Here is a 26,045-nt window from a genome sequence, read left to right on the forward strand (position 1 = left end):
TACCTTGCAGGGGGGGAAAAGGCGGGGTGAGGGTGGGGTAGGGATGAGTGCTTACAAATATCCGGTGGGCTGTGAAGGGAGGGTTTGTTCTGTTTTAAGAGTTAAGTTACTGGGCAGGCATTTAACCATATAAGGTTATTAAGTGTTTACATTTGTCAGTGCCCTTGGGCTACTGAAGCATTTCTGCTTGATCTGTGGTTTCTGTCTTAGTTGTTAGCTACATTTTAATTTTTGCCTGACAATAGGCAGAGTTGAAGAAACTGAGATATGGCTTCTGGTGGGGCTCCCTTACCCAAACCTTCCCTATAGTTAAGCAATATATTCAGAGCAGAAACCTTTATTATTATTATTATAATAATTACAAGAAGGGAGACGACCAGAGAAGAAGTGAATATGTAAGAACAAAAGAACATCAACATTTCAGGCTGCTTTTAAGCCCTGTGTGACTTAAATGATGTGGAGAGCCTTCCAAGTGTCTGTCCTATGGTAGTTGTTACCCCAGGATCCATAAAGTTCAGTTTAGTTCAGTGATCTAGTCCAATCTAGCATATATGCTGAAGACTCACTTTGGAGTCAGACAGAGTTGCCAAGAGCCACATAAAATGTTCACAAGTTTTAAGATTTAATAATATATACAGAAGTGTATTTTAATGTAATGATTGATACAAACTCTGACCCTGATTCAGGACCATATTTAAATGCTTAAGTGTTATCCTAAATAGGGATGTAGTTAAGTGGTGCTTAAGTGCCTTACTTAATTGAAGCCTCCATCAGGAGTTTTGCAATATCAGTGATCATGAAACCCAGTAGCTCCCTCAATTTCACTAACCTCAACAAAAAAGGATTATGCATGTGCTGAAATCTCAATAAATAATTGTCTAATAGCTCTGCCAAAGTGCGTGGCATTAATTTCTGGTCCACGGTTCTGCTGAATTATTTACTGGACAAGCAGATTCATGGGATTTTTCATGTTCATTGTAATCAAGAAAAAAATGTAGTTAGTTTCAGATGCTTTAACTGATTAATCAAGACACAAATTGTTCAGTTTCTTCACTTACACCGCTAAAGTGTTTGCTTTGTTCAATCAAAGTCATGATGTGTGAGCCGGAATATAGCCACAGGAAACCCATCTTTCTTCTATATTCAGGACCAAGGCCCCAGTTTTGCAAAGACTCATGCATGTGCTCAGCTTTACACACATCAAGTAGTCCCACTAAAGTCAATGAGTCACAGTGCATAAAGCTAAGCATGTGTGCAAGTCTTTGCGGGATCAGGGTCCAAATCAGTGCATAGGACCCGATTCTGCACCACTAAAGTTAATGGTTGTTTTTCCATTTATATCAGCGGATGCAGGACTGGGCTTGTAATGTCTCAAATACCTAGGAGAGGATTTTGAAATGCTGTGATGAAGAGCTCAATGTTACTTAAAGAGGACTACACAGCCACCTACTACCATACGAGAGACAGTGCTACAAATTTTACAAGAAGTTATGCAGTGAAATAACACAATCCCCTGTGCTAATTTTGCAGAATGACATTCTTGCTGAAGCAGAGCTGCAGCTGTAGTCTGTTTCCCAGTCTGTTTCCAGGATCACCATCTGTCAGGACTGGAGAGATTTTTTTTCCAGAAGGAACATTGAAGTTTTCCATTACATCTACTATTTGCTTTTATCTTTTTTCCCTTTTCTATCATTATGCCCAGGAATGATGCCCAAAATATCATTACTTACACAGAGTTCATACTTGCTTCTTTCTTAATTAGTTCTTTTGGGATATCACAGGCTCTCAACCAAGCCAAACTGATAAACTGTGCCGTTTCTGGCCTATTCTCAAGAATTCCCTTGCTGTTACTTAATATTGCAAGTGCACATCTTACAGCAGTGGAATCTGAAAACTGAACGGTCATGTATTCTTCAGTTGCCTATGCTTTTCTGGAGACAGAATGTAGTGGTTAGTTACAAGGAGGTCATTGATTATTCCAACATTTACACATACAGTTTCATCACCTTGACTTTCATATGAATGCTTGCATGGTACCACTGTTATCTGCTATCTCACATGGCTTACTTCATGGAACTTTTGCTAATAGATGTGTTTCTTCTTTATTTAAGAGTATGGATTTATTTGATATGTGGATTTACTTGCACACGAATATTTGGCTTCCAAACAAAAATGCTTAATATCAAAAAGTACATCTCTCTCTTGGGTTGATCTTTTGTGGTGGGATATTAGATGTGGAGTCCTGAACAAAAGAACACTTCTTTATCCATTCCTTAGAAAAGGTCTTGCATTCCTATTCCTATTTATATTTCTTCAAACTGAGCATGGATTTTGAAGTATTTGATGGTTGCTTTTTCACATTGTGATTTTTTTTCAGCTTCTGTTTACATGTTCAATCAGCTCATAAAATAACAATTATAAGCAGAGAACTCCTTACTCAGGCCTGTAGTATTCTAGATGTAGCCTTTGCCAATCCTGAGCCTTTTCTTCTCTCTTACTTTACTCAAATATATAACACATATTTATTGCACTTCTTTTTGGTTCTTCCCGATGGATCCCCTTGTTTTGTATGTAACAGTACAGAGGATCATCTTCCAGTCCTCCATCCTTCCTGCCTACATTTTTGCTCTTGTTTCTTATTACATCCCTTTCCCCCTTCACTCCCTGAATGAGTTTAGCCTCACTGATCCCTTCATTTCCTTCTCCCACACTCCTCTGCATTCATCAGTGAGTGTCACCAGTTAAATCTGGAACACATTCCGTATCACAGTGCTCCAGGGGTGCACCCTCTGCATTAAAACCCTCCCTGAAAGCTTACTGTACTTCTTCCCAAAAGCCTACAACTCTAATCAACACCTCATGATACTGCCATCCCCACTCCTCTCTGTAGCTAGTAAAATTATGCTCTCACCATCTGAGACTCCCCATGGGCTCGTCTTATCCTTGTATTGACTATAAATTTCTTGGGCAGCTACTATTTCTTTTTTCATTTTTTGTACAGTGCTGACCACACTGTCAGTGTAATAACCCCCACCAGTTTACACCTGTGACCTTTGACACTTCACTTGAATCCAAAGTAGACACAAATACTTTAAGCAGATTCATACAGAAAGATGCTTGCTCCCATTCAAAATCCCATTGACTTCAGCCCTTTAGACTTCAACAGAGCATGGTGTGGAAGTGGGAGTCTGCCTTTACAGATCAAATAGCACGGTCCTTAGCCTTGGTTAGTATTTCACCCTATTTAGCGGAGATTTTCTGAAACTCCCTTGGCTATGCCTGCTACCATGATGGTAGAGTCTTTTTCTGCGCTTATATTTTATTGAGGCAGCTACTGTTAAGCCCATTTAGTTTATAGTGGTTCACCCATGATGCTAGAAAAACACAGTACTGGAAATTCCGAATAATACCTAATAATACAAGTATTCCTAATATGAACAATTAAAAGTGTAGCTCTTGAGAACCTAGTGGCAGTTTGCTGCTCAGCCATTTATTTTCTGTTTTGGAGGCTTTCAAATCTGCATGCCAGATTTGTGATGTCAGATAGTTTTTCTCTGGCAAATTTCCTTGTCTAAACTTCATGTTGAAGTGGCCATCAGTTCAGTATGGTAAACAAGACTTTTGATGCAGTGATTCACTTATTGAAATCCTTATTTTAGATCAACAAAAACATTCTGCAAGATTTTTTTATTTAATTTTCATTTTAATTCTCAGGGAATTTAGCACTTCTGAGGGGAACGGAATTGAGGCAAGCAACTCATTTCACATAGGCTGCTGAACAATTGTCAGGTGTAACGGTTTTTCATTACTATCAACCTGGGTAACAAGATCTGAACTGGTGAGAAGTGATAGGCTTTATATTTCTTTGACAAAGCAGATTGAGAGGTGACTTGATCACAAAGTATAAATACCTTCCCGGGGAGAAAATACTGGGTACTAAAGGGCTTATTAATCTAATAAAAACCAACAGCTGGACATTAAAGCCGGACAAATTCAAATTAGAAATAAGACACACACATTTTTAACAGTGAGGGTGATTAACCACTGGAACAAACTACCAAGGGAAGTGGTAGATTCTCCATCTTTTGTTGTAGGTTCACACTGTACTCTTCTTTGGGTGGCCGGTAGAGTACATACTCTCATAGCCCCCTTAGCAAGGGTATGAACAACACTGTGACCAGGCAGGCACAGCTTTAGGCTAATAGGGTAAAAGATGAGACTGAAGGGTGTGAGGATGTATGCAAGTACATGCTCTCTACTCACCCAAGCCATGCCTCCCTGTCTACACTGCTGTTTTTTAGCTGTGTATTGTCCCATTGCCTACCTGCTGCTGAATCCCCAAGAGGAGAAAGACTATGGCAGGTGAGAGGCAGTGGAGAAAGGCGTAGGCAGCTACCCACTGTGTAACCTTTCTCTGCCACAGGAAAAGGTAGAGGAAAAAGGCTTTGCCAGCTCCCCACTACTAGAATCCTTCCCCTGCCACACAGAGAGGCTCCAGAAGTGGGGAAAGGCTCAGTCAGGTTTGGATGCAATATGGACGCAGTCCGCTTTTCTCTGCGGCATGTAGCTACAGATACACTGATGTAGATGTATGCTTGACGTCTTCAGACCAAGACTGAGTGCCTTTCTGGGAGATATGATTTACCCATACACAAGTTATTAGGCTTAACATAGGAGTTACTGGGTGAAATTTAATGGGCTGTGATCAGATTAGATTATCTACAAGAGATCAGATTAGATTATCTAAAAATTTTCTGGCCTAAAAACCTATGAGCAAACCTCAGAGCTGTGTAATCCACTTCATATTGCTTTTTGCAATCACAGTAGCACCACTAGTAATAATTGCTAGAAACTCTAGCTGGGATTTTCAAAGACGTCTAAGAGATTCAGGTACCCTACTCCCATGAAAACTGAGTAGGATTTCGACACGCAAATCCCAGACTCCAGTCTTAAAAAACAAACAGCCATTAACATAAATCTTTCTGAAATATGATTAGATGGGCATCACATATGGACTAATTCAGCATCACATTCTATTGCTTCAGAAAGACTGCATTAAGTAGAGCTCTTGGTCTTAGGTTTGAAATGAATTTGCGCAGAAATTCGAGGTGATTGTGAAAAAAAGTCAACATTAGAACTGGTCAGAAAAAGTTATTTTACCATTGAAAATTTCAATGAAATTAAAAATAATGATTTTGGCAAAATGTTCCACCAAAAAATTGACTTTTTGGCAAAAAATCTAAACTTGACAATTTTTGGCTGAAAATCGTTAATATTTGGTTTAAAACTTTTAGTTTAAAACTGAACATTGCTATTGGGAAATGCCATTATGACCATTTACACCAGCTGACATTCTGCCCCTAGGGTTGTTATAATACCCCAAACTGGGCAAAAATCATCTTCTAATTTTGGGGTTTCATTGCTATAAGTTTCCAACTATTCCACTTTTCAAGGCTTTTTATTACCGATCTATAATAATCTGTCTATAGTTTCTGCAGTATGACTTGCTGAAAATGCACAGTTTCTCAGTGTTTTCTTCCAGGTGATAATACAATAGATATTTAAGTTGCTAAATCTATCAAATCGTAACTTAATTTAAATTGAAGTTGTCCCCATTTTGCATAACATTCTAACATAATAATTCCCCATGTTATGATAATGGCTCTTCATGAACTGCTCCATTTCTTGTTTTTAATGTATATTCAGTCTGATACCAAGAAAAAGAAATCAGATTAAACCCTCACTTTATTCTGAAACTATTTTTATAGACGAGCAATAATAAAGCATTTAGTAATTTTTGGCAAATGTTTAATGAATGATAAGTTGGCTCAACTAGGGCATGATTCAGAACTCTTTGAATTAATTGGATTTTTTAAAAAGACTGTCTGTTTAGTTTAGGGTTTTTAATGCTGCCCATCCCCGTAGTATCTAAGTACCTTCCATGTAAAATCAATAACAATTGAAAAGTCTGAAGTGGACGTCATGGAGCTTCTGAATCGCGTCTCTCTTCATGGTAAAAACTGTACTTAGGGTATTTTTGTTTGCTTGCTTGTTGTTTATTTGGGTTCTCTTGGTTAATTTGTTTGTGTTACAGGTTTTTACTTCTATTTTTAATTTTAAAAAACTGGGGGTGGCTGTTTATTTGGGTAGATGGGGCTGTCACTACTGTTAGTGTCATTCTTGCTGTGGTGGAAAGGCTTTTTCAAAGAGGAAGGGCTTGCAGTGTTTCCTAAAGATGATCAGATTATGTATTTACCTAATGTGCTCTGGAAGTTCGTTCCACAACCGGATCCCCTTGACCAAAATTATGTTGTCCCCAGCTCTCACATGCTTTATGTTGGGCTTTTTGAGGCGGAAGTTAGGTTTTACACAGGTCTGCTCTTAATTTCTTAGAGGACAGAGCCCTTTTAGAGGACAGAGCCTCTGTTAATGTCAATGTTTATCGATGACACCACACTAATCAACAGGTAGGAGTTGAGTTGTTTCGTTAATTACTTGAAGTTAAATGGGAGTGACAGGATTTGCCTTACCAGATCACGTACAGTCACTGGGATACCCTCTCTCGAGGAGCGGTCATTATCTGATGTTTCAGAGGAATCTGGAACTGTCACCCTAATGTGAACATGGCCAACTATAGAAGGTTGTACATGTGTATGTGAAAAATCCCTCCTGACCTCTGTGGCCATCAATTAACACTCTGGAGCATGAGATTTATCTTTATCTTAGCCTCCATAGTAACAGATGTTACAACTGGTTATAAAATTTCACAGCCACAGGATCTGATTACATTTCTTTTACTTATGTCATACATTTAAAGGGAAGGGTAAACACCTTCAAATCCCTCCTGGCCAGAGGAAAAACCCTTTCACCTGTAAAGAGTTAAGAAGCTAGGATAACCTCGCTGGCACCTGACCAAAATGACCAATGAGGAGACAAGATACTTTCAAAGCTGGAGGGGGGGAGAAACAAAGGCTCTCTGTCTATGTGATGCTTTTGCCAGGAACAGAAAAGGAATTGAGCCTTAGCACTTAGTAAGCAGTCTAGTTAGATATGCGTTAGATTCTGTTTTGTTTAAATGGCTGATAAAATAAGCTGTGCTGAATGGAATGTATATTCCTGTTTTTGTGTCTTTTTGTAACTTAAGATTTTGACTAGAGGGATTCTCTATCTTTTGAATCTGATTATCCTGTAAGGAATTTACCATCCTGATTTTACAGAGGTGATTATTTTATTTTTTCTTCAATTAAAATTCTTCTTTTAAGAACCTGATTGCTTTACCAAAAGGTAAAATAGTTTGTACCTTGGGGAATTTTTAACCTCAGCTGGTAAAAATAAGCTTAGGGGGGTTTCAAGCAGGTCCCCACACATTCATGAAACCCCCCTAAGCTTATTTTTACCAGCTTAGGTTAAAACTTCCCCAAAGTACAAACTATTTTACCTTTTGCCTTTGGACTTTATTGCTGCCACCACCAAGCATCTAACAAATATATAACCGGGAAAGAGCCTACTTGGAAACGTCTTTCCTCCCAAAATCCTTCCCCCTTTCCTGGGGAAGGCTTGATAAAAATCCTCACCAATTTGCAGAGGTGAACACAGACCCAAACCCTTGGATCTTAAGAACAGTGACAAAAGCAATCAGGTTCTTAAAAGAAGAGTTTTAATTGAAGAAAAAAGTAAAAGAATCACCTCTGTAAAATCAGAATGGTAAATACCTTACAGGGTAATCAGATTCAAAACATAGAGAATCCCTCTAGGCAAAACCTTAAGTTACAAAAAGACACAAAAACAGGAATATACATTCCATTCAGCACAGCTTTTTTTTCAGCCATTTAAACAAAACAGAATCTAACGCATATCTAACTAGATTACTTACTAAGTTCTAAGACTCCATTCCTTTTCTGTTCCCAGCAAAAACATCAAACAGACAGAGAGAACCTTTGTTTCTCCCCCCCTCCAGCTTTGAAAGTATCTTGTCTCCTCATTGGTCATTTTGGTCAGGTGCCAGTGAGGTTATCCTAGCTTCTTAACCCTTTACAGGTGAAAGAGTTTTTCCTCTGGCCAGGAGGAATTTAAAGGTGTTTACCCTTCCCTTTATATTTATGACAACTTATGATTAAGGTTATGGTATGGGTATTTTAGATTTCTCTGAACAAGTTATTTGCAATATTACATTTTAAAAGATGTTAATGTTATTTAGGTTTTTATTAAGTGTGCAAAGTCAAGCACTCAAAAATTAGGAAATGGTAGAATTAAGGTAGCCTGTGCAACCTTAATTTCCCCCCTTGTTTAAGCCTTATGGCAGTCTATAATTACATGATAGCATACTATTTTTCCCCAGCACCCATGCCTCATTCAGCTAGCAATGATGCTTAGTTACTATCAGCCTGGGAGAGATTTCAACCATTAATCTACGGCAGTGGTGGGCAACCTGTGGCCTGCAGGCCACACATGGCCCATCAGGGTAATCTGCTGTGGGCCACAAGACAGTTTGTTTACGTTGACTGTCCAGAGGCACAGCTGCCCACAGCTTCCAGTGGCTGCGGTTCACCGTTCCCAGCCAATGGGAGCTGCAGGAAGTGGTGCGGGGTCGCCACCTCTTTCCACAGGTGCCATTGACCAGGAATGTCAAACCACAGCCACTGGGAGCTGCGAGCGGCCGTGCCTGCGGACAGTCAATGTAAACAAACTGTCTTGCAGCCCGGCAACGGATTACCCTGATGGGCTGTGTGCAGGCCGCAGGTTGCCCACCACTGATCTAGTGTGAGCAATTCATAGATACATAAATTCATAGATTTTAAGGCCAGAAAGGACTATCAGTTATCATTCAAAGTTTCCATATCTCATTAGCAATCAGTTCTCCAAGCCATCCAGTGCCCCTATTTCTTCTTAATGGGCAGGACTTCCTCTCATTTTTATTACATGGATGTTTGATAAAAAGAACTTTTGCCGGTTTTAATCAACCAATTTTTCAATTTTATCAAAATTTTGCCATCACAAAATTTCCAAGGAATTTCATGACAAAGCTCAAGAATTGTACTCGAATGTAATAAGCCTAAACTGGAAATTAAAGTTAACAAATAAAAGTAGTTGCAACATAAAACAGATAATTGTGCAATACAATTTGCTGTTTCCTATTTTTCAGTTGTGCAGATAAATACACTGTGATCCACCAAACTATGCAATTTGCAGTCTAAATACTAAATGCCACAACAATGAACAAATCTTTACAAATATTTTGTAAAAATTACTGTATTTAATTTTTCATTTTGTTTCCTCATTTACATATATTAAATGAGAATTATTTGAAGTATACAACTACTGTCAATTTGGGGTCCTGGATTCACCAGTCCATCAAATTCACTTTGTGATGCCTCTGCCTTAAATCAGCCAGAGATTTGCCCTAGAGAGTTCCCCCTGTGTAGGGGGAACTGATGTAAAGCTAGTGGAGGTAGCTGTGTTGAGGGGAGGGTATGTTGGGGTCAGAGTGGCAGCAAGGCAGAGGGGACGAGAGATGGCATGGTGAAGCAGTGCTCTGTTATGCCCATTTCTCCACCAGCATAAAGTCCCGGGAGTGGGGGCTTACATCAGTGATATAAATTAAAGCTGTCTCCTGCTACTTTAACATATGACAGCACTGGATAAATGAGATCAGAAAGCCTTGATTGGCTCTTATCAGTCCCCCCTCTCTGCTGTGTCCAGGAAGATCTGAGAAACCATGGACAACAAATTATCTATATGAAGTATCAGAGGGGTAGCTGTGTTAGTCTAGATCTGTAAAAGTGGCAAAGAGTCCTGTGGCACCTTGTAGACTAACAGACGTATTGGAGCATAAGTTTTCTATAAGATGCCACAGTACTTTTTGCTGCTTTTATCTATATGAAGGGTTTGATCTTGCAAATGGAGCCAGCGGGACTCCTATACCCAGGCAGAGCCCTATTGAAGTCAATGGAGTTTCATACAGGTGTAAAAGTCTGCAGCATGGATCTGATTGCAGGATATTGGCCTATGACTATGACGTGCATGAGCATGTTTTCTTGCATGTGTATTCATCTACTGTGCCTGGGTTCTCTTTGACTTAGGTGCGGTGGTGACCAAAAACAAACACCTCACCCTAAGTTGATCATGAGCAAATGTCAGTACCGGGCCAAGCCAAAATCCATTGGCTTACAAAGGAAGAAGTGTCTGGTATTTATGGCTGACAGAAACAGAGGGGAATAATTTAGACTAATGTGTGTCACTACGAAGGTGAGTGGATAATGAAAATAATTTTTTTTTGGTTTACACTTTTTTCCACTTCCAGGGTCTGTAACTGAGAAGTTGCCACAACGAGAAGGTGCAGGAAATACAGGTAAATGTCTTAGAATGTTGTGAATTTTTTTTTAAACTATGGAAACTAGTAAACTTGCAGGATTTGAAACCTTGATCTTTCACAAGTTTGAAATGTCAGTGCATTTTTTTGTGTGTTTTTGTTTTTTTTTAATTTGTCCAACCTCATTCCTAGAGATTTTGCTGCATTGGGCTAACTGGAAAATAAACTCCCTTCCCAGCCCATTGCTACCCTCCCGGTAAACAGCTGTTAAGTCTTTTATTGCCCCTAATATTCTCTAGCCCTGGGTGGCAGCCTGTACTGTCTGTCTGGTAAAGCCAGCACCGTCTAGCCCCAAGATCCAGGGAACTGGTACGATTACTTTATCTCCATGGCAACCTGGACTTGACTCCTCTGAGGCCTGGCACTTTGTTCTCTACAGTGATGAGTTCAACTGATGACTCACATTCATAGCCAAAGAGTTGCTGCTATTAAAGATACAACCTCATGTATGTATCCTATAATAATTCACGTTTCTGGGGCAAATTTTTATGTGATGTGACTCCACCAAGGTTGGAGGAGTTACACCAGGCATGAATTTGTGCCCTTGACTTTATTTAAGATAGGACCATGCTCAAATAAATTGGTTAGTCTCTAAGGTGCCACAAGTACTCCTTTTCTTTTTGTGAATACAGACTAACACGGCTGTTACTCTAAAAGAAAAAAATAGTAATTCTAAAGGCAAATGAAAATATTTAACCAAATTATACTCTCTGTAATGCTGGTTTAAATGGGCTTTAAAGGAGTTACTCCAGATTTATGCCAGCATAAATAGAAAGACTATTTGGCCCCATGTAGTTATAGTTGACTTATGATTTTGCAGGAATTTTAGCAATTTTATATTGTACCCTGATTTTAGTTTGACCAGTGTAAGTGGTGCTATTATGTTGAGAAAATCAGTAGCTGTTCGAAAGTTAGTTATTAAAAGATACGTTAATGAGCAGGGGAAAACTTTCCTTCATGTGTTTACCAGATAGCCTCTGGGCTCCACAGACCTCCAGTTATCCTGCTACGGATCCTGCTAGGGAAGCTTGCTCATGAATTTTCATGACCTGCTAGGGTCATGAATTTTATTCTCAGCTGTGAACTACATTAACTGTACCATGTAAAAAACCTGTCTGGATCTTGGAAGCCTTTGTTTTTGTCTTTGAGCCTTTCTTCAGAGAGCTGAGCAGTGGTGAAGATTAAATAAATTAGCCTTCATGTCTACATTCAACTCTGCTTGATATATATGGGCTGAAACCAGGCACGAAGGGAAATGTTGTAGAACACTGAAGCATCCAGTTGTGTTCTTTGCTCTTGAGGCCAACCAGCTGCCAGTACTTATCTGGCTAAAGATGTCAGACTCTTTTTTAGTTTCCATGCCTTATTACAGACATACCTTGGGGTCCTATTTCTCAATCATGCCCAGAGTGTTCTTAATCAACATTTTCCATATTTTAAGATTTTGTATGAGTATCTTCATCTTATAGCCAACAAACCTTGCAAAGTCCTCTCAGCATGAGAGTGAAATTTCCCTTCAGAGATGAACTTATTCTCTTTCTGGCTCTGGTGGGAGGGGGGAGGAGAAAAGTGTGTCTTCATCTGAGATGGGTATTGATCTGCTGATAAACCTTTGTTGTATATTATTTAATACTTTCCTCAAAACCCTAATGCACTCATGGGTATTATCATCACCTAGGAGATGTTCTGTTGTGAGGTGGCAGTCAGATTTTAAATTCCATAAAGCCAGTGCCGTAGAATGCCAAAAGCATAATGATTATTGATGAGGATGTATGTGAGAGCTGAGTTATTTGCAAAGCCCGAATGAACAGCATCTATATCACCAGGGGTCAGAGATAAACAGAGTGCATGTGTTATGTAGCCTTCTTCATCAAAAATGTTTGCTTTTGACATTACACAGTTACTGTTGACTTGTGCCTTGTTTTTATTCACCAGCACAACTGCAGCACAAAGTGTAGATGTCCTGTTTCCCAGGAGGTTCCTGATTCTTCCTTTTCAGTAGCTGAATCCTTCCTCCCCACCAACCCTTTCTTCTAAGCTTGCATTTTGCATTAACTAGCACTGTCAAAAACATCAGAACAGATCTTGGGAGCGCTACATAACTGTACTACCAGATGAGTGACAGGAATTTCAGATCCATCTTTGGTTTTACAATTCATACAGTAGAAATATTTTATAGTTTAAGAACACAATAGGACTGGAGTCTCTGAGACACTCCCTTCCTCCAGGAATTCCTTGAAGAGTCAGAATCCACAGAATAGAATAGAATAGAATAGAATAGAATAGAATAGAATAGAATAGCTGACAGGCCATACCTAGATGGCCAGCAAGATGCCTGTGTTATTTCTAAGTCCCACACGAATGAAGCTTGTCTTCTGCTTTGGTTATTCCAAGAGTAAAGCATGGCGGGTGCAAACTTTCAGGCCTTTGAAAATTAGGGTCTCTACGGGACTGAAGCTGTGCTGCTGCAGTGCTCTTAAACTGTGGAGGGAAAAAAGGCTTCAGGGACATTTCCTAATCCACTTTCCTAGTGGCCCCACAATCCAGAAATTTAACCTCTTTCCCGCTCAGGAGAAAAAAAAAAGCCTGTCTTAGCCACAAGTCCTCCTGTTCTTTTTGCGGATACAGACTAACATGGCTGCTACTCTGAAACCTATCTTGGCTGAAGAACACTGTTATCTGAATGACGGCCATATCCCCATCCTCTGATTTTAGCCAGGGGCATGGTAATGTTTTGAATAAGTGAGATCTGAGTACCAGAGCTGTGTTTAAACATACACATTCAGTGTGATCTGCATGAAATATCGTGAATTTGGAAAACCAGTTCAATTAGAACTGCTCTGATTTTATATCGTGATGATGCCATATTGCTTCTTATTCTGAACAGTGAATTACTGTATATCTTCTTCCAAACACTAAATGTTTTTTCAGAAACAGGTGGATCTGAAAGAGCAAAAACAGGAAATTACTCATGCCCCAATGGGATTCTTCCCTTCAAGTTAGGTATGCCTCAGGTGTGCCTGTTGCCCTGACCCCACTTCTGTGGAGAGCTAATCTTTTTCAGATTATAGGGATATCCTCAAATCAAAGATCTGATTCATTAATCACCAGCAACAAGCTTCTCTCTCTTCCCAACCCTATGCCAATTTTTGGACAAGGCCTTTTTTGCACCTTAGCTCCTTTAAAAAATATTGTTATGGACTAATGTTAAATGCCACTTGAACAAAGATATTCATAAATGGAACAAGGCTGCCACTAGAATATTTTTCACTGGGCTGCTCGTCTGTAAGGTTTCCAGTAATATAGCTGAATTCAGACCATATCACTTCCAAGAACAAATGCCCTATCTAATGAAAGGGTATGGGGGAATACAATTAGAAAAGTATAATAAGATTGAATTAATTTATTTGTATTATTTATTATTCACTCACCCCCCCACCCAAATCTGGAGATTTTTCTGAATCAGATAGTGGTAGACAATTTGATAGTAAGTCTTGAATTCATACGTAATTACATGTGTTTGGTGTCCTCTCTGAAATGAGTTGGTGGCTTCAGTCCACTTTCCAGAGAATATTACAAAAAACACTGGTCAAACTGACAGTAATGTGCACTCTTGTCATCCATCTCAACATAGTGACCAAATATTAAATGGATATGGAGAATGAATGACTTGCTCATCTAAACAGGAAGTCCCCCACAAGTTTAGATTGAAGCATATTGGTTGGGAAGTTTCCACTGTTGCTGCTTTGCTTTACCTGTTCTGCAGAGAGAGGACTTTAGGATAGCATGACTATCCGTCTAGTATTTATCAGCAGTACTATGTTCCTGAGGAATAAATTGTGGTCTCGTATTGGGAAGACAGATTATTTCTCATTCCCTTGCATGATCTACATAAAGGCAACATAGTGGCAGCCCGTGTAGTGGGGACAAGGGAGCAGGCAGAGGCAGCTATTGAGTTGCAGTGGCAAGGAGGTGGATGGTATAGTCCATTTTCACTGTTGCCTGAAATCATCCTAGTAAAAATAGGTACATGAAAAAGCTATATTCTGTTATAGCTTCTATGCAAAATATTGGGTAAACAATCTGGAAATGAGATTGCGATCCAGAAGTGGTAACTTCAAGGAATTCTAGCCAAATCCTGCACAGAGGCTATTGTTTCTGGTGGGGCATCATAATGTTGCAGGCAGTTCTGTTTCATAAGAAATGCCAGCAACTGGCCGATATGGACAATTAAGTTATGTTGCATACTGTGGCTCATTCAGCATATTAAAACATATAAACAGCCCACCCCTTTAAATAGCTAAAAAATGGTCTTTGGATTGAAAATATGTACTACTGTTTCCCAGAGATTGCTCATTTGAACAATTTTTTTATAGTGAGATTTTCTAGCTACATGTATTTCTTGCAATGCTTTTGAATAAGTTGAAGATTTATCCTTATCTTTACTGTATTCTTTCCGGTACATTTTACTCCCTCTTCTCTTGCAGTGGTGGTTGGTTGCAATGCATGGGGATGGCTGACTGAAGGATGATAGCAATGCAAATGATTATCTGGTTCTTTAAACTAAGGAACTTGTTTGTGAAAACAGCTGGCGTATCAAATGAATTTTGCTGGGCCAAAAGAAACTCTGGTTTTGTTTTAGGCTGGAGAAGGACTACATCCACTCACTTGCCCAGATTGCTTTTGCTTTCACAGGGCTTACCTTTTCTATGTCTATATCAATTTATTCTTTTGAAAATATTTGTTTAATTAGTTATGTTCTATAGGAATCAATGCATAGTATTTTTTTTTGATCCCTGGCAGTGTATAACTCACTGACTGATGTCTCAAAAATCTTGCACTCAGGTCATTCATATATATAAACAGTAACCTTGAATGCTGTAGATTTATAAGCTGTAGTTTATGTGTGTGATATAATACTTATGGTGTTTGTTAACCGGCCGGGGCTATGTGCAAATCATTAGCATCAACCATGTATGTACACTTATTTAATTTACTCTCATAATTGTAGTCTCCTTGCAAATCTTTTCCATTCTGAATTCAGATGATGCCTCAGCTCCTGCGCTGGAGACTCAGCCTCAAGGTGATGAGGAAGGTAAGCAATTTTAGGAATGGTAACAGAGTAATGCCAAAATGACATATTATATACCATATACTGTAGCATAACTGTTACCTTAGAGAAAGAGCTCCCAAACGTTACAGGATTTAACATGCTTTTGGTGATTTGCCAAGAGGCTGAAAGCTTCCATACCTGTTTCCAAGTGGGACAGCCAGAGTACAGCAATCTTACTTGTAAAAAGTGAGCAAATTTCATAGGGACCTCATGGAGACACAACTATGGAATCCCATAATGCCAAGTTCACAGTCATTTTTCAAGTGAAGATGCACTTCAGACTTGAGCTGTTAATTTTAAAGCGTAAAGGGCCAAATTAAAATGTTAAAGACCAAATTCTGCCCTCGTTATGCCCCATACATCCCCTCTGACAACAGGGTAAGGTCCTTATTCTGCCACACTTCCTCACATTAGGTGATAATCAGCCCTGTGCTGAAGGCCAATACGATGCCTACTTGCCACATCAGCCCTATTTTGCTGTATTGGGCCTACACTCAAAGTCAGTTATTACTCATTGTGCGTAAGGATGGCAGAATCTGGTGTGAAAATATTAAAACATAGGTGCCAGATTGTACCATATTTTTTCACTGCTGCTAAGTGCATGAATGTAGCTGTTCTAAAGTGCTGCAATGTGTCCTTTTCTTTGTTAGACACGTACCATAATATGCTGTCAGCCTTATCTTGTTCATTGACCACTTAATATTTGTTTGCTACAGATTGTTTTAGTTTTTTAAATTATAATAATGTAAATTTTGTCATGCTTGATTTTTCTAGATATAGCTTCTCGTTACCCTACATTATGGACTGAGCAAGTAAAGAGTAGGCAAAACAAAACCAATAAAAATTCAGGTAAGATTATTTGGTCTCCTTGCTTTGCAAAGTTGCTTGGAAGCGATTTATTAATTCATATTCAAATTGCAGTTGTGGAAGCGAAAGTCATTTTTATACACCAGAACTTATACTTCCATCTTCCCACCACAACAGTGGCTTAAAGATTTGTGATGAAATGTAGAGATTATGTAACATGATTATTATATTTTCCTTTTTTATATTTAAATGTTTTTGGCCAGCTCCTCAGCTGGTGGAAACCTTTGAAGTCACTGGAGGGAGCCATGACAATTTGAACAGCTGCAGATCTGGCACATTTATTTTTCTCATCTACATGAATACTTTGGTTTTTTTGTTTGGAACATGTATTTTTAATTGATTTGGTACAATATAGTAAGTATGTACTTAGAAAAAGATGGTGTAGGGCATATGTGTGAGGGGAAATCTGGATGAGACAGATCTGAAAGGGAGAAAGAAATTGCTTGTCCGCTCAGAGAAAACTGGAAGGACAGATTTCTCAGTTTTTCTTTCTTGTTTTATAAATGTGCCCTCTGCCAAATTATGATAATTTGTGTGTTAATTGTCAAGGACCAATTTAAAATGGGTTTGATGACATGGATTTGTATTTTATTTTTAAAGTTTTGACCTTACTCTGTTTGTTAGTCTATCACAAGTGAGCTTTCAGAAGGGTGGAACTGGGCTTCTATGCAGATGTCTAAGACTCACAGTGAAATCTCTCAACTGCTGAGAAATCTGCTGCTTCAGAGAGCCATAAATCCTGCCCCCACGATAGGATGATCTGTAGAAAACTCTCCAAGTAGAACCTCACTGAGTTGCGTGACCCTCATATGTTATTTTCCTACTTCAGCCATTAACTGAGCTCCTATGTCAGGTAATGTCCTATGCATGAATAAGAGATAATAGCAAGGGATATTCAGTTGGTACAAAGCATTTATACAAAACTGAGGTATTGTTAATAAAGCCCCTGATTCAGCAAAACACTTAAGCACATGTTTAAGTCCCAATGGAAATTAAGCATTTCCTTAAAATTAAGCAAGTTAAAGTGTTTTGCTGAATTGGGGCCAAAATGGATATAAGAAGATGAGCAGTGATCAAAACAAAGAAGGGTATATTATTGTAGGGCCCCACAAATCTCCACATGTTAACTCTATGGTTTATTCATAGCACCAAAACAATACTTTCCAATATTTCCCTTTTCCCTCCAAGAGAGTATCACAAAGACTTAGAAAGGAATAGGCCTAAAGAGAACCTTCAGGGGATGTTCTAAGCCAGTGGTGTATAAATTGGGCGGTCATGCCCCCTCAAGAGGGTGCAAGAGTTTCCCGTGGGGGGTGAAGAAACTTCAGCCTTTTGACCTTTTAAAAAACAAACATACAAATAGAAGTGCAGGCTGGGTTATTTTCAACAATTTGGTAAGTTTCATAACTACAGTAGGCCTATGATGCCTTTCAAATGAATGTTGATTCTCATTAATTTTAAAACTCATTTAATGATTAATAATTGACATTAAAAGACCTAAACCGGCAACATATATAATAATAGTTGAGAGCCCAGGACCCCTCAAGTGAGTCAGATGCTCTAACACTAAACCAAAGGAATGAATAGCCTCATCTCTGTTTCCCCTCCACCGTCCAGTGCGACCTTCAAGTCTAGTGCATGCACAATCTACTCAGCAATGCACAGATTATGATGCCATAAAAGGTGCCAAGCAAAGACTCTCGGACAGTCAGTATCAAGTGAACTGTTTATGTGTATGTTTGCACTTTGTAATACTTTGTGTTTACTACTTCCTAATAACTTTTACTAGTCTTATAAATTTAGTAATAAATATACATTTTTCATTCCTTCCACCAACTTGCAAAAAACCACAATTTTTTTTCCAGATTACATGTAATGGAGGGAGGGTGCGACAAATTTTGTGAATGGTATGGGGGAGGGGGAGCAACTGGAAAAGTTTTCACACCACTATTCTAAGCAAATGCTTTCCATGCTGGAGATTTATTTTGTTGTTTCTCTGTGTAACATCAGCCAGAAAGAGCAAAATTCTTCTGGAAGTGTAAAACAAACAAAAAAATCCAGTCTCTAGAAGTACTTCATTTTTAGGGGTATTTATTTCATTTTTATGATATTGGAGACCAGTTTGGGCCAAAGCAAAAGTGTTACTGAGTTTGGAACAAATAGGAGTGATTCAAGATTCAAACATGAAGAAGCATGGGAATTCACAAAAGAAAACACTGATGAATGTTACTGGCTGTTAATGAGTCCTTCATGAACAGTGAGATCCAATACATCAAAATTAGAAGGAAACACAGCTATCTCTGTTGTTGCTTCTATTACCTGTACAATATGATCGTACTGATGGGGAAGCTTCAAACTGTTTAAAATTAGCATACTTATTAGCTGTGTTAAGTATTGTCATTGTTCTAGCCTCCACCTATGCACAGCACAGCGCAGCACAGGTATGGCTTCCCTGCAGAATTAGTCTGGGCTATAGATTGTGTGTTGCCCCTCCTCACAAAATATTCTCTAACCTGGGTTTGAGGGTGCATTGTGCCCACGCCAGCAGACAAGGCTGTGGGTATAGGATGAGCACAGGTTTCACTTCAGCCTGGACTAGCAACCCACCTACTTGCAGTGCTGTTGGTCCTCCAGTCCTATCCCACAATTCCACCTGGGCTTTATTTCCTTGTCTTACTCCTCCCTTGTTTTGCATTGTGTTTGAGCCCCAAGTTTGGCTGCTCCATTTCTTCTGTACTTCCACAGCATATGAACAAATGTCCTCCAAGAAATCTCTTTCCTGCGCTGCCAGTTGGCCAGAAGCTGACACCAGCTGTCTGGTAAAGTTGTGGTGTACCCACAGGAGCATTTCCACACAGAAATCCTGCAAGGACAGACACATTCTCCCACAATACACAGCAAATGAATTCAGAAAGTGGCCCAGTTTAATGCATGACTAAGAATAATGAAATATCCTGCTAGAAAGTACCCACACTTTTGATGGGTTAAGGACTACAAATGAATACACTGTATTTATTGTACCTCACCCATAACGGGCTTGTAAAATATTTGCTGTTCTGTAAGTGACCTGTCACTTATAATTAGCCAATAAAACCTGTGTTGGCTTTTAGTAACTGCGAGACTGAAAATAATGGCTCAGGAAATTCCAGTTTATATTAGTTACCTAATAATTTGATTTTAAAAAGTCTAAATGAATTTAGCACAAATAACTGGAAGATTTACAGATGCAGAGCATGAAATTACTGGATTACATTTCAGTATTATATAACAGTTTCTGGTGCACCTTCAGTTTGTTGGTTTGGGGAAGTAGACCTTCGCTGGTTAAAAAAAGGTGTTTGCGAAGTAATGTTTAGTCTATTAACTTTTGTCGACAAAATGTTACTCCTAGCAGCAAACCATTACCATCAGGGCTTATGATGACTGCAATTAGAATGATTTCTGCTGTTAGAAACATCTGAATATTTCCATTTTAGTTGTGTTTTTATGTTGCAAATGATTTTCAAAAATGATTTTCTTCATAATTTTCCTGCCTGGTGGCATTTATCTAACTTTTAAAAAAGTTTGTATGTGCTGAGGTTGTATGTTTTTCAAATTTCCTTCTATGGCCTTATAAAAAGTCCAAGAAAAGGTCTTTTCATGTGTTTTTTCTGCATTTATTAAAATAATGTTTTTTTTCTATGTGAGATTGACCAAAATATTAAAGGTCAGATGTAAAGCTGGTGTAAACCAGGGCAGCTCCACTGAAGACAATTTACAATAGTTGGGAACCTGGCTGACAATATTTACTATAGCTATTCATATTCTATAATGTGTAGCTGTCAAACAGCATATTCCAAGACATTTTGGTCAGATTCCCAATTGGTGTAAATCAGAGAAGCTCTATTGACTTTTTATGGAGCTATGCCAGTTTACATCAGTGGAGGATCACAACCTTATTGTAAATTAAACAAAAATCACACTCCTTGTGTGTGTGAAGTATGTAGTTTTGTATGTCAAAATACAGGAGAAGGAAGAGTGACTGAAAGCCTGTGTGAGTAAATAAGTGAAGTTTAGCATACACCTGGTTAGATTCATGATTGTTGTTTAGATTTCTTTTAGTGGGGAAAGATTTTCCATAGTCTGTTTTGGGAACACTTCTCTGGGAAGGGGGATTTAACTGAGGATATATTACTAATGCCTAGAAGAAAAACCCTCAAATTATTAAGTAATTCAGGTGCACTCTACCATATACATACAAAAGTAAAAATAAATGACCCCCAACTACATGTAATTTCACAGGCCCCAATTCAGAGCGCCCCTCACCCTGAATAAAGAATGCACTTAAGCTCATGATTATGTTGTTTCCTGAATCCAGACCATCAAGAGCCATGTACTACAAATTGGAAGAGTCAGACCCAAATAATATGTCTCCAGAGTCCCTAGATACAAAACCACAGTCTTATAAACGTATAGGTTTAATTTTATGTATGTATTAATAGTAATAACTTTGTATTGGATTTCATTAAGAAATAAGTGATTTATTGTTAGCATAGGCATTTAGGTGTACTTTAGTCAATAGCATAATACAGAGTTTTTATACAGTGATTTTAAATTATTTTTGTTCATAACTTAGTACTATCAACAAAAAAAGATGCCTGAAAGAAATTTTAACATTTCTTCACCCCTTAATGAACTTGATATTGATTTACATGCCTAACTTTAAGCACATGAGTAGTTTCATTGACGTAATGAGTGAAAATGTTGGCCGCATTTAAATCAGTGGCAAAACTCTAATGTAATTCATTGGAGCAAGGATTTCACCCAATTTGCTTAACTTGGGGGCATTATTAGTTTTACATATGCACAGGGAGGAAAAGACCATGTTTGACATTTGATTTCATTTTCTGAAATAATGTATTGGTATTTGATCAATACAGTTTAAGATTACATTGTCAATTTCAAAGCAATAGACATCTGATATTTATAAATGTATACCCCAAATTAAAAAACATAGTAAGAGAACCAAAAAAATGCCACTGTGGCTAAAAAACAAAGTAAAAGAAGCAGTGAGAGACAAAAAGGCATCCTTTAAAAAATGGAAGTTAAATCCTAGTGAGGAAAATACAAAGGAGCATAAACTCTGGCAAATGAAGTGTAAAAATATCATTAGGAAGGCCAAAAAAGAATTTGAAGAACAGCTAGGCAAAGACTCAAAAAGTAATAGCACATTTTTTTTAAAGTACATCAGAAGCAGAAGGACTGCTAAACAACCAGTGGAGCCACTGGATGAGCAAGATGCTAAAGGAGCACCTAAGGACCATAAGAGAAACTAAATGAATTCTTTGCATTGGTCTTCACGGCTGAGGATGTGAGGGAGATTCCCAAACCTGAGCCATTCTTTTTAGGTGACACATCTGAGGAACTGTCCCACATTGAGGTGTCATTAGAGAAGGTTTTGGAACAAATTGATAAACTAGACAGTTATAAGTCACCAGGACCAGATGGTATTCATCCAAGAGTTCTGAAGGAACTCAAATGTGAAATTTCAGGACTACTAACTGTAGTTTGTAGCCTATCATTTAAATCAGCTTCTGTACCAAATGACTGGAGGATAGCTAAGGTGACACCAATTTTTAAAAAGGCCTCCAGAGGTGATCCAGGCAATTACAGGCCAGTAAGCCTGACTTGTGTACTGGGCAAACTAGTTGAAATTATAGTAAAAAACAAAATAGTCAGACACATAGATGAACATAATTTGGGGAAAAGTCAACATGGTTTTTGTAAAGGGAAATCATACCTCACCAATCTACTATAATTATTTGAGGGGGTCAACAAGCATGTGGACAAGGAGGATCCAGTGGATATAGTGTACATAGATTTTCAGAAAGCCTTTGACAAGGTCCCTCACCAAAGGCTCTTAAGCAAGTAAGCTGTCACAGGATAAGAGGGAACGTCGTCTCTTGGATTGGTAATTGGTTAAAAGATAGGAAACAAAGGGTAGGAATAAATGGTCAGTTTTCAGAACGGAGAGAGGTAAATAGTGGTGTCCGCCAGGGGTCTGTACTGGGAACTATTCAACATATTCATAAATGTTCTGGAAAAAGGGGTAAACAGTGAGGTGCAAAATTTGCAGCTGATACAAAACTACTCAAGATAGTTAAGTCCCAAGCAGACTGCAAAGAGCTACAAAAGGATCTCACAAAACTGGGTGACTGGGTAACAAAATGGCAGATGAAATTCAGTGTTGATAAATGCAAAGTAATACATATTGGAAAACATAATCCCAACTATATGTATAAAATGATGGGGTCTAAATTAGCTGTTACCACTCAAGAAAGAGATCTTGGAGTCATTGTGGATAGTTCTCTGAAAACATCCACTCAATGTGCAGCGGCAGTCAAAAAAGCTAACAGAATGTTGGGCATCATTAAGAAAAGGATAGATAATAAGACAGAAAGTATCATATTGTTTCTATATAAATCCATGGTACAGCCACATCTTGAATACTGAATGCAGATATGGTTGACCCATCTCAAAAAAGATATATTGGAATTGGAAAAGATTCAGAAAAGGGCAACAAAAATTATTAGTGGTATGGAACAGCTTCCATGTGAGGCGAGATTAAGACTGGGACTTTTCTGCTTGGAAAAGAAACGACTAAGGGGGGAATATGATAGAGTCTATACAATCTTGACTGGTGTGGAGAAAGTAAATAAGGAAGTGTTATTTACTCCTTCTCATAACATACAAACTAGGGGTTACCAAATTAAATTAATATGCAGCAGGTTTAAAATAAACAAAAGGAGGTATTTTTTCACACAACGCACAGTCAACTTGTGGAACTCATTGCCAGAGGATGGTGTGAAGGCCAAGAATATAACAGGGTTCAAAAAGGAACTAGATAAGTTCATGGAGCATAGGTTCATCATTGGCTATTAGCCAGGATGGGCACTGATGGTGTCCCTAGCCTCTGTTTGTCTGAAACTGGGAATGGGCTACAGGGGATGGATCACTTGATTATTACCTGTTCTGTTCATTCCTTCTGGGTCACCTGGCATTGGCCACTGTCGGAAGAGAGGATACTGGGCTAGATGGACCTTTGGTCTGACCCAACCCAGTATGGCCGTTCTTATGTTCTAAGGCAATATCAATCTTCTGTTGAGGGCTCAATCCTACAGCAGCTTCATTCACAAAACTCTATCACATAGTACAGCTACAATATATGGTACATAAAAGATGTGGTACCATTTCTATTGTAAATGAAGGTTTTACATGTAGAAAAATAACAAAGTGTTTTTAACATAAGTTGATGCAATTAAATATATATAATATTTAATTGGACAGGCAGGTAAGACAAGCAATTCTCTTACTCAGTGTATATGTATATATAGAGTAAGATAATTATCTTAAATTGGACAGGCAGGTAAGACAAGTAATTATCTTATCTATCTATCTATCTATCTATGCCAGTTCCCTTATATTTCATTCAACCTATATATATATATATACACACACACACACACAGGGTAAGATAATTGCTTGTCTTAGACTCAAACTGGACAGGCAGGTAAGACAAGCAATTATCTTACCCTATACAGTATATGTGGGTTGAGTGAAATATAAGCGAACTGGCTAATGTGCACACATACTTTTGGCACTTGTTTTTCTTTCTTACAAGATGAACCATGACATGTTCTGCTTTAACAGCACAACTGTGATCAAGACTGAAATTATTTAAAATATATATAGGGTAAGATAATTGCTTGTCTTACCTGCCTGTCCAGTTTGAGGCTATCAGCAGAGGCTGTCAGTGAGTGTGATTAATGTGACAGATGGGTATTACAGTGTTTGTACAAAGTTTTCCTTAACTGGTAATTTCTCCAGGGTTAAGTAACACTTATGCAACTGGTTGCCACTGAATTTTTTGGTGGTGATATTATTACAGAAAAGCCCAAAGGCCCTGATTCCACAGGTAAAATTCACTCCGGTACAGATGCCCCCACAAAACGTATGCTACATTTATGTTCTTATACTTGCCCCTTCTGTATGAGGCTAAAACTTTCAAAAGGAGTTTTGCAGGTTTGAGGGCCCAAACTAACATTTTCTTTCCTTTGAAATTAAGAACTTGTTTCTCTACCCCATCTAATCATTTCCACTGGCCACTCCTCTAGAAACATCAGGAAAATAAATAAATAGTAGACAGGAAAATGAAAAAGAGTTCTGTGCCTTTTTACTCCTTCTCACATATTGTTTCATTTTCCAGATGTGGCTCTTAATATTAATTCAAGAGTAGTTTTGTGCAGCTAATGATGTGAGACTTAGCAAAAGAAAACTAAGACCCAGACAGCTGAGTACTTCCAGTTACAGGTGTCTTAAGAATTCATTATGAGTGTTCTTAAATATTTAGAATCTAATATATTCAGACTCACTTTGTACTGTGGAGAATTTAGGTGTGTAACTCTTGTTCATGTTAGCACATATTAGATATGCACATCCTAGTGAACTGATATTAGAAAACGGAAAGGACAGGCGAAATGGAATGTTTTCAAATCAATATATTACTTTAAACATTTTTTTTTTGAGTTTCCAGATAGTTACCTTACTATAGAAATGGATCCCAGCTGCAGAGTTTGGATCCAGATTCTACCTTCCCTCAAATGTGCTTGTATTCATTGTGGTGGTTCTAGTTTAGTTTACGTCTACCAGAATACACATATGACAGGTTTCAGAGTAGCAGCCGTGTTAGTCTGTATTCGCAAAAAGAACAGGAGGACTTGTGGCACCTTAGAGACTAACCAATTTATTTGAGCATGAGCTTTCGTGAGCTACAGCTCACTTCATCGGATATGAAGTGAGCTGTAGCTCACGAAAGCTCATGCTCAAATAAATTGGTTAGTCTCTAAGGTGCCACAAGTCCTCCTGTTCTTTTTGCGAATAAACATCTAGACTTAAAGGGCTAGATTCACCAGTATACTGGGGAAGCTTAGTGCAGTTCCACTGAGACAAAGCAGCCATAAATCTAGTTTAAAAGACCAGAGTTAAAGGGATTCGCATAGCTGCCTTACACCACTGGAGCAGTGCAAAACAGTCAGAGTTGTCCTGGTGAATCTGGCCAATTAGTTGCAAAGGAATGTATTTTGAATGTAAAATCAATTGGGTTTTTTCTTCTTTGCCAATGCCTGGATTTAGGACCTTGGTTTTTTGTGTTTCCTTGCGTCAGCTGAAGACATCACTGACATCCGAAGCAGGGAGTTGCATTTCCTATGCTGCAGTATAAGTTAGTGATGCCATCAACTGTAGCAGGAGAAACTTAGAACCTTGAAGGCCTGAATGCAGGTCTTGGCAGGTAAGTAGAAGAAGGAGGTACTTATTTTAAACAATTTCCTCTTAAAACATATTTATTTGTCATTTTTAGCCCGCAGATGTATCCCATTAGTGGGATCTCAGTCTATTAGAGATGAACCTGAGCCTAAACCTAAACCCAGAATCCAAACAGTGCCAAACTTGGGAAAAGTTCAGATCCAGAAACACATCTGAACTCTGAAGCTTGGGCTGATCTCTAATTTAAACCACACACACACAAAGCATTTCTATTTTCTACATGGCATGCCAGAAATAAAAACATTTTGTGACTGCCACAAACCTGGCTTTAGTGACTGGTGAAACTCATGGCTATTATAAGACCATGGATTCATGGAATACATTGCTTGGGCAGCC

General features: G+C 38.5%; 1 protein-coding gene across 2 annotated transcripts in view; it reads left to right on the top strand.

Moving 5' to 3' along the window:
- Positions 1-26,045, top strand: part of SMOC2 (SPARC related modular calcium binding 2) — a 178,151-nt gene that overhangs the window by 79,113 nt on the left and 72,993 nt on the right. The window contains exons 5-7 of one of the 2 annotated variants that reach the window (XM_048843976.2): positions 10,301-10,348; positions 15,381-15,464; positions 16,257-16,331. In XM_048843976.2, coding sequence (XP_048699933.1) covers positions 10,301-10,348; positions 15,381-15,464; positions 16,257-16,331 — 207 coding nt within the window. The remainder of the gene's footprint in view (positions 1-10,300; positions 10,349-15,380; positions 15,465-16,256; positions 16,332-26,045) is intronic. The other variant, XM_048843977.2, reaches the window with a different exon arrangement.

The sequence above is a fragment of the Caretta caretta genome, chromosome 3, assembly GCF_965140235.1.
Source record: "Caretta caretta isolate rCarCar2 chromosome 3, rCarCar1.hap1, whole genome shotgun sequence".
In the NCBI taxonomy this organism is placed as follows: Eukaryota; Metazoa; Chordata; order Testudines; family Cheloniidae; genus Caretta; species Caretta caretta.